Source organism: Pan troglodytes, chromosome 20 (assembly GCF_028858775.2).
Source record: "Pan troglodytes isolate AG18354 chromosome 20, NHGRI_mPanTro3-v2.0_pri, whole genome shotgun sequence".
NCBI classification, from domain to species: Eukaryota; Metazoa; Chordata; class Mammalia; order Primates; family Hominidae; genus Pan; species Pan troglodytes.
Genome location: NC_072418.2, coordinates 61,337,596 through 61,354,833, shown reverse-complemented (window position 1 = coordinate 61,354,833; position 17,238 = coordinate 61,337,596). Strand labels below are relative to the sequence as shown.

General features: G+C 50.9%; 1 protein-coding gene across 4 annotated transcripts; it reads right to left on the bottom strand.

The window, feature by feature from the left end:
• Positions 1 to 1,500: 1,500 nt before the first annotated feature.
• ZNF584 (zinc finger protein 584) lies at positions 1,501 to 16,016 on the bottom strand. Of its 4 annotated transcripts, none has more exons than XM_016937003.4 (4): positions 15,871 to 16,016; positions 9,572 to 9,698; positions 4,163 to 4,285; positions 1,501 to 2,997 (listed from the first exon to the last, which is right to left on the bottom strand). In XM_016937003.4, exons 2-4 carry the CDS (start codon positions 9,687 to 9,689, stop codon positions 2,021 to 2,023), a joined length of 1,218 nt encoding a protein of 405 aa, XP_016792492.2. In that variant the 5' UTR covers positions 9,690 to 9,698; positions 15,871 to 16,016; the 3' UTR covers positions 1,501 to 2,020. The 4 variants fall into 4 exon arrangements, with proteins under 4 accessions (XP_016792492.2, XP_009434878.1, XP_009434877.1 ...); XM_009436603.5 differs by lacking the exon at positions 15,871 to 16,016 and adding an exon at positions 10,522 to 11,352; XM_009436602.5 differs by lacking the exon at positions 15,871 to 16,016 and adding an exon at positions 10,522 to 11,264 and having other exon boundaries at positions 9,572 to 9,722.
• Positions 16,017 to 17,238: the final 1,222 nt, after the last annotated feature.

Genomic DNA, 17,238 nt, shown 5'->3' with positions numbered 1-17,238 from the left:
TACTTTGGTTACCCTACGTGTCTCCCTTGAGCCCCAGAGGGAAAGCCCTGACACTATGACAGCAAAAACTTGACAACTGCAAAGGCCACAGCATCCAGACACCAGGAGCACTGGCTGGGTCGCAAAAGGCACAACCCAGGACTATAGAATCTTTCAGTCTCAGGATAATGGCCATGAGAGGTGAACAGCCCAGAGAGGATATGAGAATCCAGAAAGTCTGTAGATTATTTGCTGACAGTGACCTTGACACAAATAACAGGTCTGCAATTGCTGAGAAGTTCTGGTGCCCTCACCCCAGGAAACCTCAGTTGCTGGAACATTTGTGGATGCCTCTTTAGAACTGGCTGAAATCCTCTTGTTTATCAGACACTTCACTCCATACTACTTCACTCAGTATTTCTATGCCCACTTACTCTACTCAAATTACTCTACCCAACAGGCCCCTATAGGTCTTACAGTCAGTCTATAACTTACCTCCATGTTCCAGATTTTGGAGAATATGACTTTTGAGCTGAATCTGGAAACAGCTCCTTCTGACCAATGCTGGAAGTTCTGGAACATTCCCTGGGAACAAGGAACCCAACTTTTTATGTCCATAAACATACAGAAGATCTCTCACCAACTATTCCCTTCCGCAAGGTGAGCTCTGGACCCACAAAAAAGCCTGACATCCAGGCTACAAGTCTTTCCCTGGAGGACTCAGGGGCCAATACAAATTAGGCCAACCTTGACTAGAGCTATTTTCTGTCATCCTGCCATCCCCACTGAGGCAGAAAAAACTCAAGAGACCACCTCCACAAAAGCCATTCCCTCAACTTACGGTGATAGTGCCGGATTCTATTCTCAATCTCTCCACACACAGGGATCAGAACCTCAATATTAAAAGAGACTTGGCAGGGCACAGTGGCTCACAACTATAATACCAGCACTTTGGAAGGCTGAGGCAAGAGGACTGCTTGAGACAAAGAGTTCATGACCAGCCTGGGCAATGTAGCAAGATCCGGTCTCTATACAAATTTTTAAAATTAGTCAGATGTGGTGCCACACAAGTACAATCCTAGCTATTCAATACGCTGAAGCAGGAGGATCACTTGAGTCCAGTAGTTCAAGTCTGCAATGAGCTAGGTTCACACTACTGCACTCCAGCCTGGGCAAGACTGTGAGACCCTGTCTCTAAAAAAACTAGGCCAGGCACAGTGGCTCCCAGCACTTTGGGAGGCCAAGGCAGGAGGATAGCTTGAGGCTCAGAGTTCGAGACCAGCTTGGGCAATATAGCAAGACCCTGTCTACAAATGAAAAAAAAAAAATTAGCCAGGTGTGATGGCGCACACCTGTAGTGCCAGCTACTCAGGAGGCTGAAGCAGGAAGATCCCTTGAGACCAGCAGTTCAAGGCTGTGGTGAGCTATGATGGCACCACTGCATTCCAGCCTGGGCAACAGAATAAGACCATCTCAAAAAAAAAAAAAAAAAAAAAAAAAAAAAAAAAAATTTTAAGCGGCTTAAACAATAAAGCCTTTATTACCACACAGTCCAGAGCAGTATGAGACAGTCCATGCTAGGGCATGACAAATACCATGTGTAATGTCAACCATTTCCATGAAAATGGTAAACCTTCCCAGGAAGCCCCCAGCAGATACCAGCTCAGCTCCTCTGGCCAGAGGTGGGTCATGTCCACAGCTAAACTAGTCAAGGGTAGGGAATGAGGCCTGTTTTGGGCTCCACTATTAATGATTCTCTACTGTTTAGAGCAAGGAGCACAAGGTCTGCTGTAGGGACCTTATGGGGTGGATAGAGGTGGATGGCAGTGGATAAACTCAGTGATGTGACACTGCCAACAGCCCCAGGCAAGTCAGAGTGCAATGTGGCTCCCGAAAGCGTCCCACACACCAGGCACACACGGGAACTCTCCCTGGGGTGGGTGTTGGGATGTGCAAGGTTTAGCTTCTTTCGGATGGCACTCTCACGGCCACTCTCCTCAACCTCCTTTCTGGAATAAGACCTTTCCTGATGAACACGGTGCTAGCAGCTAACGACTTTCCCATGTGCCCTGTCCTCCTGACACCTTTCTGGAGTATGGACTTTCTTGTGCTGAAGGAGGGTGGAACTATGTTTGAAGGCTTTCCCACACTCTGTACATTCATAAGACCTCTCTTCAGTGTGGAACTGCTGGTGCCGATTGCGGTAGGATCTGGTAGTGAAGGTTTTCCCACACAGGCTACATTCATAGGGCCGTTCCCCAGTGTGGACTTTCCAGTGCTGATAGAGGCCTGAACGGGTCACGTAGCCTTTCCCACATTGCTTGCATTCAAAAGGCCTTTCTCCAGTGTGAACTCTCTGGTGAAGAATGAAGCTATTATTATATTTAAAGAACTTCCCACATTCTGTACACTCATAGGGCCTTTCTCCAATGTGCACTTTCCGGTGCCGAATGAGGGTAGACAGAACACTGAAGGTTTTACCACATTTGCTGCACTCGTAAGGCCTTTCTCCAGTGTGAATCCTCTGGTGTAGAACAAGTGCGTCTTTGCGGTTGAAGGTTTTACCACAGTCACTACACTTAAAAGGTTTTATGCCTGTGTGAACCTTCTGGTGTTTCCTCAGCTTAGACGGGTAACTGAAGGCCTTCCCACATTCATTACACACATGGGCTGTTTCTCCAGTGTGAATTTTTCGGGGGTTAATATGAGCTGACTTCTTCTTGAAAGCACTTCTGCCTGTTGGGCATCTGAAGGGTCTCTCTTCAGAATGCGTTATCAGATGGTCAAGGAGGGCAAAGGCCTTTAAGAACACCTTCCCACAGTCACTGCATTTGAACAGCTTCTCTGCCACATGGACTTCTTGCTGTTGCCCACAACTGGAACCAGGTGGGAAGGCTGCCCCATGCTCAGTGTGCCTTCTTGGTTTCCCCTCACTATGAGTGTCCTGGTGCTGGATGACTCTGTAGCTCTTTAGATGCTCAGGATGGGCTCTCTCATCCTCCACTCTACACAAACCATCTGAAAGCAGAGATGAATCATTACTAAGAGTTGAACTACAGGGAGGAGGTACCTTAATCACCAGTGCATGTCAGACACACCCAGAAGGACTCCATAGAACTGCTGAAAGGGCCAGGCGTGGTGGCTCACGCCTGTAATCCCAGTGCTTTGGGAGGCCGAGGCGGGCAGATCACGTGAGGTCAGGAGTTCGAGACCAGCCTGACCAACACGACGAAACCCCATCTCTTCTAAAAATACAAAATTAGCCGGGTGTGGTGGTGCATGCCTGTAATCCCAGCTACTCGGGAGGCTGAGGCAGGAGGATCACTTGAATCCAGAGGCAGAGGTTGCAGTGAGCTGAGATCGCGCCACTGCACTCCAGCCTGGGCAGTAAGAGCAAAACTCCGTCTCAAAAAAAAAAAAAAAATTAGCCAGGCATGGTGGCCAGCGCCTGTAGTCCCAGCTACTCAAGAGGCTGAGGCAGGAGAGTGGCATGAACCCAGGAGGCAGAGGTTGCAGTGAGCTGAGATTGCGCCACTGCACTCCAGCCTGGGCAATAAGAGCAAAACTCCATCTTAAAAAAAAAAAAGAATTGCTGAGAGGTTGCTAGGAAAGGTCTGGGTTGGGAAAGCCTGGCACAACTGAATATGGCTCCACCAGACTACAGACTAAGGAAAACCTCAACTGAGATGAGGGCACAAGATAGGATACGGTGCAGGGAAGAGAGGTGGGGTCTCCAAGTCACTCCTCTGCAAAGGGTTTCAGCAGGGCCTTGGCTGCTGGTGACAGCCAAGCACTATGAGGAGGCATGTGTCTAGTCCCAGCAAAATGTGATTCCAAAATAGTAGCTGGTGTTTAAGTATTAATTAAGGATTGGCTGAAGTTCAAATACCTGTTTAAGGATATGTGCACATTTCAAGACACGCACTGAGTCGCCAACAGTAGACAGCTCTGCACAGATACAGAGAAGGGCAATGAGGAGACACAGGCCAGAGAGGCAGGAACATGCGGGGCCTGAAAATCATGGTAGAGATGGCAGACTGCACAGTGTCCACATAAGACAGGAAAGGTGGAAGGAAATAAGGTATGGTCACTGCCGTCAACACCAAGGTATCGGTGTATGCAGGTACTCAGCATTCTGTGAGCCCACTGCTGAAACCAAGGTATTCCCCTCCACTCCACTTACCAAGACCAAAACCTCTCCTGGCTTCTGCTCTGCTGACTGGAGTCACATCCACCCAGCTGGGCACCCATGACTGTTCATCATCCTCCAGCTGGGTAAACACAGGGGATCTTGAAGGTGCAAGTCCTGCGGGTGACAGGTAGTAAAAGAAACAGGCTGGGCATGGTGGCTGATGCCTGTAATCCCAGCACTTTGGAAAGTGAGGTAGGAGATCACTTAAACCCAGATGTTCGCAAGCAGCCTGGGCAACACAGTAAGACCCCAACTCTACAAAAAATATATTATTTTAATTAGCCAGGCATGGTGGCATGCACCACCTGTAGTCCCAGTTACTAGGGAGGCCATAGTGAGAGGATCACTTGAGCCTAGGAGGTCAAAGCGTCAGTGAGTCACGATCACACCATTGGACTCCAGCCTGGGCAACAGAGTGAGACCCTGTCTCAAAAACAAACAGGCCGGTCCGGGAGGGAGGTGGGGGGGTCAGCCCCCCGCCCGGCCAGCCGCCCCGTCCGGGAAGGAGGTGGGGGGGTCAGCCCCCCGCCCGGCCAGCCGCCCCGTCCGGGAGGGAGGTGGAGGGGTCAGCCCCCCGCCCGGCCAGCTGCCCCGTCCGGGAGGTGAGGGGCGCCTCTGCCAGGCCGCCCCTACTGGGAAGTGAGGAGCCCCTCTGCCCGGCCACCACCCTGTCTGGGAGGTGTAGCCAACAGCTCATTGAGAACGGGCCATGATGGCAATGGCAGTATTGTGGAATAGAAAGGGGGGAAAGGCGGGGAAAAGATTGAGAAATCGGATGGTTGCCGTGTCTGTGTAGAAAGAGGTAGACATGGGAGACTTTTCATTTTGCTCTGTACTAAGAAAAATTCTTATCCTGTTGATCTGTGACCTTACCCCCAACCCTGTGCTCTCTGAAACATGTGCTGTGTCCACTCAGGGTTAAATGGATTAAGGGCGGTGCAAGATGTGCTTTGTTAAACAGATGCTTGAAGGCAGCATGCTCGTTAAGAGTCATCACCACTCCCTAATCTCAAGTATCCAGGGACACAAACACTGCAGAAGGCCGCAGGGTCCTCTGCCTAGGAAAACCAGAGACCTTTGTTCATTTGTTTATCTGCTGACCTTCCCTCCACTATTGTCCTATGACCCTGCCAAATCCCCCTCTGGGAGAAACACCCAAGAATGAACAGTAAAAAAATAATAATAATAATAATAAAAACAAACAAAGGAAAGAAAAGAAGAAAACCAGATAATGGAATCCTCCTCCAGTACATGCATGGCCAAACATAACTTTTATTTTTCAAAACCCACTCTATGTAAAATGCACTATTTATTTCTCATAATATACTCTTTAATGTGCTTATATTCTTAAAAAAAAAAAAAAAAAAAAAAAAACAGGCCGGGCGCGGTGGCTCACGCCTGTAATCCCAGCACTTTGGGAGGCCAAGGTGGGCGGATCACGAGGTCAGGAGATCAAGACTATCCTGGCTAACACGGTAAAACCCCCCTTCTACTAAAAATACAAAAAATTAGGCGGATGTGGTGACGGGCACCTGTAGTCCCAGCTACTCGGGAGGCTTAGGCAGGAGAATGGCATGAACCTGGGAGGAGGAGCTTGCAGTGAGCTGAGATCACACCACTGCACTCCAGCCTGGGCGACAGTGCGAGACTCTGTCTCAAAAACACAAAGAAACAAACAAAAAGAAAAGAAAAAGCCTTTCTATGAAGCAAAACTGACATAACTGAAGAAACAGACTGTTCAGCAATAATAAAGATTGTAATTTCCCACCATCAATAACAACAGCGGACTTGAACAACAATGAAAACCAGCTAGTCCTAACAGACATCTATAGAGCTTGCCACCTAACAACAGCAGGATATACATTGTCACGTGCACATGGAACGGTCTTCAGAACATACCATTTGCTAGGATATAAAATAAGCCTCGGCTGGGCGCGGTGGCTCATGCCTATAATCCCAGCACTTTGGGAGGCCGAGACGGGCAGATCATGAGGTCAGGAGATCAAGACCATCCTGGCTAACACAGTGAAACCCCATCTCTACTAAAAATACCAAAAAAAAAATTACCCAGGCATGGTGGTGTGCGCCTGTAGTCCCAGCTACTCAGGAGGCTGAGGCAGGAGAATGGCGTGAACCCAGGAGGCAGAGCTTGCAGTGAGCTGAGATCGCGCCACTGCACTCCAGCCTGGGCGACAGAGCAAGACTCCATCTCAAAAAAAGAAAAAAAGAAAAGAAAAGAAAAATACAACAGGCCGGGTGGTGGCTCACGCCTGTAATCCCAGCACTTTGGTAGGCTGAGGTGGGTGGATCACCTGTGGTCTGGAGTTCAAGACCAGCCTGGCCAACATGGCGAAACCCTGTCTCTACCAAAAAAAAAAAAATACAAAAATTAGCCAGGCGTGGTGGACCATGCCACTCGGGAGGCTGAGGCAGGAGAATCGCTTGAACTTGGGGGGCGGAGGTTGCAGTGAGCCAAGATCGCACCACTGCACTCCAGCCTGAGCGGCATCAGACTCCACCTCAAAAAAAAAAAAAAAAAAATTAGCCAGGCATGGTGGCACATGCCTGTAATCCCAGCGACTCAGGAGGCTGAGGCAGGAGAATTGCTTGAACCCAGGAGGTGGAGATTGCATTGAGCCGAGATCGCGCCATTGCATTCCAGCCTGGGCAACGGGACTCCATCTCAAAAAGAAAAATTAAAAAAAAAAAAAAAAGAAAAAGAAAAAAATACCACAACAAACAAAAAATTATGGGATGCAGAAAATGCAGAGCTTAGCAGGAACATTATGGCTATAAATACCCATATTTTAAAAGATCTCAAACCAATAACCTAACTTTATACCTCAAGGAACAAGAAAAAGAAAAACAAACCCAAAGATAGCAAAAGGAGGGAAATAATAAAAATTAGAGCAGAAACAAATGAAACAGATTAGAAAAAGAGAACCAACAAACCAAAATTTGGTTCTTTGAAAAAATCAACAAAATTGGCAAATGTTTACCTAGAGTGACAAAAAACAGAGAGAAGACTCAATACTACTTTGAACAGGAATGGAAAAAGGACATCACTAGTAACCTTATAAAAATTAAAAAATAATGAAATACTATGTACAAATGTATGCCAACAAATTGGATAACTTAGATGAAATGGACAAATTCCCAAGTAGACACAAACTATTAAAACTGAGTCAAGAAGAAATAGAAAATCTAAATACAAATGTAACAAAGAGGGTTTTCTTGTTGTTATTAAAAAACATTCCCCCCAACACACACACAACCCCAAGCCCTGATGGCTTCAAAGGTGAATACTAACAATACTGAAATAAGAATTAACACCAATACTTAACAAACTCTTCCAGAAAACAGAAGAGAAGGAAACATTCCCAACTCATCCACTGAGGCCAAAATTACCCTCATACTCAATACAGAGACATTATAAGAAAACTACACCGCTGGCCGGGTGTGGTGTCTCACACCTGTAATCTCAGCACTTTGGACGCCGAGATGGGTGGATCACCTGAGGTCGGGAGTTCAAGACCATCCTGGCCAACATGGTGAAACCCCTGTCTCTACTAAAAATAAAAAAATTAGCTGGGCATAGTGGTGCATGCCTGTAACCCAGCTACTCAGGAGGCGGGGGCAGGAGAATCACTTGAACCCAAGAGGTGGAGGTTGCAATGAGCTGAGATCATGCCACTAAACTCCAGCCTGGGCAACAGAGTAAGACTGTGTCTAAAAAAAAAAAAAAAAAAAAAAAAAAAAAAAAAAAAAACACAAGTATTATAAGCAATGACAGGGAATTTATCCCAGTAATGCAAGGCTGAACATATGAAAATCAACAATTAGTGTTGGGAGGCCGACGGGGGCAGATCACGAGGTCAAGAGATCAAGACCATCCTTGCAAACATGGTGAAACCCCATCTCTACGAAAAATACAAAAATTAGCTGGGCGTGGTGGTGCACGCCTATAGTCCCAGCTACTTGGGAGGCTGAGGCAGGAAAATCACTTGAACCCGGGAGGTGGAGGTTAAAGTGAGCAGAGATCGCGCCACTGCACTCCAGCCTGGCGACAGAACAAGGCTCCGTCTCAAAAAAAGAAAAGGCAATCAATTATTCTAATATACTACATTAACAGAAGAGAGGACAAAAATCACATGATCATTTCATTAGACATTGGAAAAGCATTTGACAAAATCTAGTGACCTTTCTTTTCTTTTCTTTTTTTTTTTGAGACGTAGTTTCACTCTTGTTGCCCAGGCTGGAGTGCAATGGTGCGATCTCAGCTCACTGCAACCTCCACCTCCCAGGTTCAAGCGATTCTCCTGCCTCAGCTTCCCTAGTAGCTGGGATTACAGGCATGTGCCACCACACCTGGCTAGTTTTCTATTTTTAGTAGAGATGGGGTTTCACCATGTTGACCACGCTGGTCTTGAACTCCTGACCTCAGGTAATCCACCTGCCTCGCCCTCCCAAAATGCTGAAATTACAGGCATGAGCCACTGCACCTGGCCATGACTTTTCTTAATAAACACATTAAATGAACTAGAAAGAGAAGGGAACTTCCTCACCTGAAATGGGCATCTGCAAAAAACCAACAGCTAACACCATACTTAACAGTGAAGAATAGAGTACTTAGGAATAAATTTAACGAAAGAAGTACCTTTGTGGCCGGGCGCAGTGGCTCACGCCTGTAATCCCAGCACTTTGAGAGGCCAAGGCAGGCAGATCACGAGGTCCGGAGTTCAAGACCAGCCTGGCCAACATAGTGAAACCCTGTCTCTACTACAAATACAAAAATTAGCCAGGCATGGTGGCGCGAGCCTGTAGTCCCAGCTACTCAGGAGACTGAGGCAGGAGAATCGCTTGAACCCTGGAGGCAGAGGTTGTGGTGAGCCGAGATTGCGCCACTGCACTCCAGCCTGGGCAACAGAGCGAGGCTCTGTCTCAAAAAAAAAAATATATATATATATGTTTATTTCCCAAACCGTTCTGATTAAAATTCATGGGTCAAGCCTGGCCCAGGGAGGTCCCTGTAAAATTTCTTTTGTAGGAAGGCAAAACCCAGAGCACAGAGAAGCCATGTCTTCAAGAGAGTCACATGGCCAGGAAAAGGCAGAGCTTGGTGGGATCTGGTGGGCAAACTATGAAACATCTGACCCCCAAAACCTGCTCCACTAGCTCCTGGGGCAAGAGGTGTTGAGGCTGCCAACAGCATTGCTCAGAGAAAGGCAGGGAAAGAGCACACCGCCGAGTCCCACCACCGAGTCCCACCACCCACAACACCTATAACAGGGAATCTGGGAAAGAAAGAGCCCCCATGGTCTGGCTTCGTTATGGACAGAACTTCGCATGGGGAAAATGAGGGGGTAGTCAGTGTGCTGGGGGACAGTGTAAGAGACTTACCCAGTGAGCTAACGAGTGCAAAGTTCTCCAGCATCACATCCCGGTATAGGCCCTTCTGGGTCACATTAAGGAGCCCCCACTCCTCCCTGGAGAAATATACCGTCACATCCTCAAACATCACCAAGCCCTGCAATGATGGGTCCAACTGAGCCTTGGGGTCAATGATGGGCAGAAAAAAACAACCAAAATATGGACAAATGGACACATTCAGGCCCTTGACCTGTATCTCAGGGTCCTATCACATCTCCCCCTGACATTATCTTTCCCTATGAGCTCTAAACCCTTCCCCACCTTACTCCCTACACATACCCTTATACCTTCCTTCTCCTATCCCAGAGGAATATCAGAGCTGCTGGTGTTATTGATGCTTCTGGTGTTACTACTGGAAACTGTGTCCAGCCCAAAGCGACATCAGGTTGGTGACCAGACTGATGCCATCTATGTGCAGGGCCAAGGGCACAGGCTCCACTCTATCTCCTGCCTGCCAATTCCAGTCCCAGAGATCACAACTCTCAGACGCAACCAAACCTATGCTCATCCTTCTCCCTTAGGTCTCAAGTACCTGGTCCCAGGGTCCAGTTTGCCTCCTGCTCAACAGGCACAAAACTGGACAACAGAATGCCTAAAACTGTACACCCCCAGCACAACGTCCCCAGTTTACCCTATAGGCAATTGCCTGGCCTTCCACACGCCGTTCTGCACATGCGTCTCCAGAGGGCCTGGCACAGCAACTACGACCCCATCCTGTCCCAGTCCTGCGGCACATCTCCAATGGCTCCCACTGCCAAGGGCATGCCCCAGCCCTGCATCAAAGACCTCCCCCTGGAATCATACGCAGATCTCCGAGATCTCCATACGCAGATCTCCTGCCCTCCTCCAACTCTGCCCTGGCACACGCCGCCCCCCACCTGGTGGCCTCCCCTCATTCCTCGGAGGCATCCTCTGCTCACCTCCGCCTCCCCGGCCATTGGACCGTGCGGGCAGAACCCGTGGCCTGGACCCACGGCCTCAGCCGAAACGCGTCCCGGGCGCGGAAACCCTCGGCCGCCGTGGAACCTTCCCGGGAAGCTCTCCCCGCGCGGGTGAAATGCGTCCGAAGACAGGGAACCGCTTCCCGGAGCCGCTGGGAAGGAGGACCGTACGGAGGCCCGGGAGACCCACGGCGCCTGTCCGCGAGCGACAAGTCTGAGGAAGATGGAGCCACTCGCCGGTGGGGCACGGCGCGTGGAAGGCGCGGCAAGGGTCCCTGCCCTTCACCTGGCGCAGGGGATCGCGAGGAAGTCACCCCGGCCCACGCAGAGCTGCCTGAGGCGCCGGGACAGCCTTCCCGCCGAGGACTGCGGACTGCCGGGCAACGCCGGAACTCCCGTGGCCCGCGCCTCCCCTCGCTCGGCGCCCCTCACGCCACGACCTCCATTCCCGGCTCTCCTCGCGGCGCGGCTGGGTCGTTGCCAAGGCGATAAGGGAGGGCGCCGCTAGCTCCTGAAGCGGGCCGTGAACTACATTTCCCATAAGGAGCCTCGACGTGCGGCCGTTCAGACTTGGCCAATGGCGGCCCAGGAACGGGAACGTTCGGGCGGGCCCTGCGTGGGGCGGGGCTTCCGGCTTCGGCTTTCGGCGCTGGCTTTGGGGCGGTTTGCGGCTGTGGGATCATTGGGCGGTGGGCAGTGTGGAGGAGTCTCCGCTGGTCCGCAGAAACGAACGAAGGCGCGAGAATCGGAAAGTTCTGCCTCAGTGACCTGTACGCGTCCTAGCCGCAGTGAATGTTGCTGAACCCCGGTGACCTCACAGTGGAGGGGCGGCCCCATGGGGCCATCGGACCGCGCCGCGCGGGGGCGTTCGCCAGGGCCTCCGCAGAAGCCCGCCTGTGCCCGCAACCGCCCCGAAATTCTCTCCCTGGCACCGTGTCCGCTTTACGGAGCCCGGAGCAAGGCTCAGAAAAATGTCCCAGCCAAAAACATGGTACATGCCTGTCATCAGGCAAGGCTTCAAAGAGCGGCTGGGACCAGGGGCCGAGGGACCTCGTTTAGAGGCGGCTTAGGGGGAAGGTCAGCAGTTGTGTTTCAGTTGTGTTGGGTTTTCGGCGCCCCACAATGCGGGCGACGTATGGGCCACAGGTGTGGATGCCAGGGACAGGTCGCCCTGCACATGGCCGAGGCACGGTAGGCTTGTAGTCTACCCCATATCAGGCCATGGTGATCTCAGGTATGGGGGCCTGGGAGAGGAGAGTGAGTACATACATGGCTGAGTACGTCAGAGCACGGGGTCAGGGACACATCAGGGGAGGACGCTGGCAGGAGAATAACCGGGCTCCTGGGTGTCCTCCGCTGAATTCAGACGCGTTCATGTTAGAGCAGGTGGGCCTGCGTCCTCCCGGACGAACGGAGTTCTTAGGCAAGGTCCAGAGGAGCTTCTACCTGAAGTGATGCTGGAGAACTTTGCACTCAGTGCTGGGTGAGACCACTGGCACCATAACTCTCCCCAGCCTCAACTCTGGTTTTTTTCCTCTGTTCTTTCCATGTTCCCCTTGGAAGTCGCTGTTGGTCGTGGCACTGAGGCCCAGATAATGCCACCTCCTCTAACAAGTGGCTGAGTGGACACCCCACACGTTCTACCCAAGGGCCGTGAGTGGCCAAGATCGGGGCTCAGAAGTCTCTGAATCTTCACAGCTGGTCACGTTCAGCTCGGTCACTTCCTGTAAGATTCCAGGCACTGCATGCACTGACATGGGTGCGTGTGGGGCCACTGGGTCCTGCCTGGGAGCCTTCCCTGGATGTTCATTTTGTGCAGGTCTGTGTTTGTCTTGGAGTAAGGATTATTCTCGCTTGCTGGGGTCATGGTGTTTTGGCCTGGCCTGGGCTGGACTCTCAAAAACTCATCATCCTTCATAGGTCTGAAGGCTTCTACATTCCCACCAGCAGGTGGACCACATGAACTCAAAACTAGTTGTGGCAGAGGGACCTTGAAGAGATCTACCCCTGGTGAATGCCCCCAGGAGTGGGCTGTTCTCACACCTGGTGCCCAGCCTGTGCCCTCGCAGGTCTTGGTGCCTCCACTCAGCTCCCCAATTCCAGTCTTCTGGCCATGCCCCGCTGTGTCCCTTTCTCTCTCCTTAGTGCCTAGCTGTGCAATGTTTGCCTCTCCTTAACATGTCCTCAGCTGACCCCATATCCTCAGATAGTCCTTGCAACCCTGTTCCTCAGTGACACCTGTGTATTCTCTCCAGTGGAGACACAGGTGGGACACCCCCAAGCTCATGGTACATGCCTGTCATCAGTACCCCTGGACTGTCATGGTGGGTCAGTCTGCCCTAGGCTGGACTGACCAACCTGTTCATTCCCCCACAGGATTGCCCTTTACAGTTCATGAGTTCCCCCAACTGGAGTGCAGACAAGAGCACTGACTGATGGACCAGGTAGACTTGAAACCAGGAATAGCACAAAAGTTATCAAAGAGGCTCAGCCATGGAGATTGCAAGCTGGGGATGGAAGTATCCCTGGAATTGAGCTGTTCTCACACCTGGAACCTGAGTTATACCCCTGGTGTCTGGGTACCAAGGTCACTAGCCTTGCCACTTTTCTATGTTCCTGATCCCCTACTAAACATTCCACCTTTTCGCCTACTTCCCCTGACTCCTGTACCCTGTCCCCTCTTTCTGCCTAGTTTGAAGACACTGGTCATCCCATAACATGTCCTGGGCTAATACATATCCTCAAATCATTCTTGAAAATCTGTTCCTCTGTGAGATGGGCCTGATCTCTCCCACGGGTGGAACAGAGGAGTAGAGGGTCCAGGGCCTGAGTCTCCCATAGGCTAAGTATTTGCCCTGAGTCATAAAGCCAGTGGGAGGCAGTGCTACAGTTTGATTCCAGGAAGTCTCAGACCAAAGTTCTCTCTTAACCACTTACCTTTCCTGGGCTTAATAGCTCATTTATGTTTTTCCTGGCACTGCTTCATTGGACCTCATTTTAGTTTCTTTTTTTTTTTTTTTTTTTTTTGAGACGGAGTCTTGCTCTGACACCCAGGCTGGAGTGCAGTGGCACGATCTCACAGCAACCTCCGCCTCCCGGGTTCAAGCAATTCTCCTGTCTCAGCCTCACGAATAGCTGGGACGACAAGCGCGTGCCATCACACCCAGCTAATTTTTGTATTTTTAGTAGAGTTGGGGTTTCACCATTTTGGCCAGGATGGTCTCCATCTCCTGACCTCGTGATCCGCCCCGCTCAGCCTCCCAAAATGCTGGGATTACAGGCATGAGCTACCGCACCCGGCCTATTTGTTAACATTTTAAAATGAATATTAGTACATTATTATTAATGTACATTATATGGGTTTTCACAAATGCATACACTCATGTATCCACCATTACAATATAGTAAAAAATACTTTTACTGCCCCCAAAAATTACTTGTGCTACTATTCATTCCTCCCTCCCTCCCTCCCTCCCACTGAGCCCCTGGCAGTCACTGCTTTACTGTCTCTATAGCTTTACCTTTTCCAGAATGTCATAAACTTGTAATCATACAGTATGTAGCTTTTTCAGTCTGGCTTCTGTCACTTACCAATGTGCATTTCAGACTCCTCCATGCCTTTCATAACTTGGTAGCACAGTTAATTTTATTGCTGAATGATATTCCATTGTGTGGATGTAACACAGATTAGCCATTTATCTATTGAAGGACATCTGGGTTGATTCAAGTTTTGAGCAATTATGAATAAAGCTGCTATAATAATTTGTGTGGTTTTCGCATGGACATAAGTTCTCAACTCATTTGTGCAAATACCCAGGAGTGTGATTGCTGTATCATATGGTAAGACTATATTTAACTTTTTGTAAGAAACTGCCAAACTGTCTTCCAAAGTGGCTATACCATTTTGCCTTTCTATCAGCAGTAAACGAGAGTTCCCATTGCCTCACAACCTTGCTAGCATATGTTGCTATCAGTGTTTTGCATTGTAGCCATTCTAATAGATGTATAGTAGTATCTCATTATTGTTTCAATTTGCAGTTCCCTAATGGCATATGATGTGGAGCATATTTTCATGTGCCTATTTGCCAGCTATGTATCTATTTTTCTTAGGTGAGGGGTCTATTCAGACCTACGGCCTTTTTTTTTTTTTTTTTTTTTTTTTTTGAGACGCAGTTTCGCCCTTGTTGCCCAGGCTGGAGTGCAATGGTGCAATCTCGGCTCGCCGCAACCTCCGCCTCCCGAGTTCAAGCAATTCTCCTGCCTGTCAGCCTCCCGAGGAGCTGGGATTACAGGCATGTGCCACCACGCCCAGCTAATTTTGTATTTTTAGTACAGATGGGGTTTCTCCATGTTGGTCAGGCTGGTCTCGAACTCCTGACCTCAGGTGATCCGCCCACTTCAGCCTCCCAAATTGGTGGGATTACAGGCGTGAGCCACCGCGCCCAGCCTTGAATTGTACACTCAAAATCGGCAAATTTTATGGTATGTAAATTATTTTTTAAAAAAATCATATGTTTTGAAAGAACAAGTAGATGTCTGGGAGATTCTTTGGAGAAGTACTTAATGTGAAGTTTTCCACAACGATAAAAATGAAAGCACCCATCCCCCTGGTGGAGGGACACAGATCACAGGTAGCTTGTGGCCCCTCTTGGGCACTTCTTCTCCCACCACCCTCTGCTCCTTCTGCAGAGGCTTACAGAGCAGAGGAAACCCCAACCTAGGGCGAGACTCCCAGCTTTGCCACGCCAAGCCGGGCCCCAGGGGAGCCAGTGCGAACCCTAGCCTACTCCCTGGGATGAGAGGACCTCAGCACTAACCAGGTCTGCAAGTGGGTGTGGGGTTAGAGCGGATCAACTATGTGATCCTATCAACCTACGTTCGAATTTGACTGCATTTAAAAAAACACTTTCCCCCCCCAAACGGAGTCTCTCGCTCTGCCGCCCGGGCTGGAGTGCAGTGGCGCGATTTCGGCTCACTGAAGCCTCCGCCTCCCGGCTTCAAGCGATTCTCCTGCCTCAGCCTCCCGAGTGGTTGGGACTACAGGCGCCCGCCACCACGTCCGGCTAAAAAAAAAAAAATCTTTTTTTTTTTTTTTTTTTTTTTTTGAGGCGTCTCACTTTATATAGGATCCTCACGTTATACTATGTGTTTGGATCTGCGTTAAAATGTATTCATAACTATATGATCTGTACTCACAGCGACAGCCCCCAGACAACTTAAGCCCGCGGGGCCGGGGACGAGTCTGTGCCACAGACTCGTCCCCGGCGTGGCGTGGGGACAAAACGCGTGAGGGCGCTCGAAGGGACTGGTCTCTCGCTTGCTGCTCACCTGAGGCCCCGCAGCCTCCTGTCCCCCATCCTGGGGTCCCGCAGCCTCGCTCTGCGCGCCGCAGCCTTTCCTCTCGCCAGTGCCATCGGAGTGCTGGTGCTCACTGTTCTCACCACTCGCTCCCCGAGTTCCCCGCGGTTCCAGCGCCTGTCGCAATCTCCAGCGCAACGTGGTCGTCATGGCAACATCGCCCTCGGGTCCCTGATTGGCCGTCGAGTCTGGCGCGCCTTCCCTGCCTCACTTAATAGGGCTGCGGCACGAAGGCGACGCGCGCGCAGCACAGGCGTGATGAGTTGTTATGGCGACCAGAGTCCCGCCTCTTCAGCCCTACATAGGGCCTCCGATTGGTCCGCGCTTCCCCGAAGGCCTCTCCGCATTCTGGGCGGGGCCCGCCCGGGGCAAGAGGAGGGAGAAAGCAGGGCGGTGACTATGAGGGCGGAGGAGAGAAGTGCGGCTGTGATCTGGGGAAGGAGGGAAACCCAAGGATGCCAGCACGTGCGGTTGAGGTGAGAAGGGATCTTGCAGAACGCTTCCAGGACCCAGATTCGTATGCACGCCCTGCCCAGCTGGTCAGCCTCAGTTTCCCCATCTGTCAGTCTGGACAGTGATGCTCCTAGCGTCCGGCGAAGCCCCGCTCTTGGCCCTTGGTCCCTCCGCCTGATCACAAGAGGGTGCCGCGACGGCTGGGGACGGGTCTGGCGTGGGCAGGGACCTCTCCGACCCTCACTGAGGAAAGAATGGCGGAACCCGAAAACCGGGCCCTGGCGTCCCTCCTGCAAGGTGGGGAGGAGAGCTGGACGGCAGGATTTGGGAAGGGCTTGGGGAGCAGGGCCCCCTGAGGGTGGCGGGGGAGGCAGTGCTACCAGAACCATGGTTCGGTTGGCTCAGCCGCCTGGACCTCATCTGCTCCCTGAGGTTGGTCTTTGCTCCGCACCCTGGTGCGGCCTGGTACACAGAAGGCGCTCAGTAAACACTTGTGGATGAAGGAAAAAGAGAATTTATTGTCGTCGATTTACAGAAAAGAGAATCAAAGGCCGTGCCGTGCTGGGCCCTCTGGCACCCGGCTTCACAAGCACCCAGGCCTGCCAGGAGGAGCAAGTCCGGGGCCGAAGTGCCAAGGGGCAGGGTGTACAGCAGTGATGGGGTGGGCAGAGAGAGGATAGGAGGGCACAACTCCAGCTCTGAAGAAGAGAAAGAGGAGATTGGCTGAGGCTGGGCAAGGGTGGGAGGCGTCCCCCTGGGTGGTTTCAGGCAGCCTCTTTGTTTGAAAGCAGTGGATAGGCAGGCAGACACTGGGCACCAAGGTGGTAATCAGCAGACCAGATGCTCAGCAACTCCTAGACTCAGTCATCAGCCTCATTTTACTGC

What these genes read in the sequence shown, in the direction of transcription:
- ZNF584 (XM_009436602.5), bottom strand. An exon ending in TGCACTCGTTAGCTCACTGG is followed by an intron (nt 4,286 to 9,571) that starts GTAAGTCTCTTA and finishes TGTCACCCGCAG; the next exon opens with GACTTGCACCTTCAAGATCC. An exon ending in CAGGAGAGGTTTTGGTCTTG is followed by an intron (nt 2,998 to 4,162) that starts GTAAGTGGAGTG and finishes CTCTGCTTTCAG; the next exon opens with ATGGTTTGTGTAGAGTGGAG.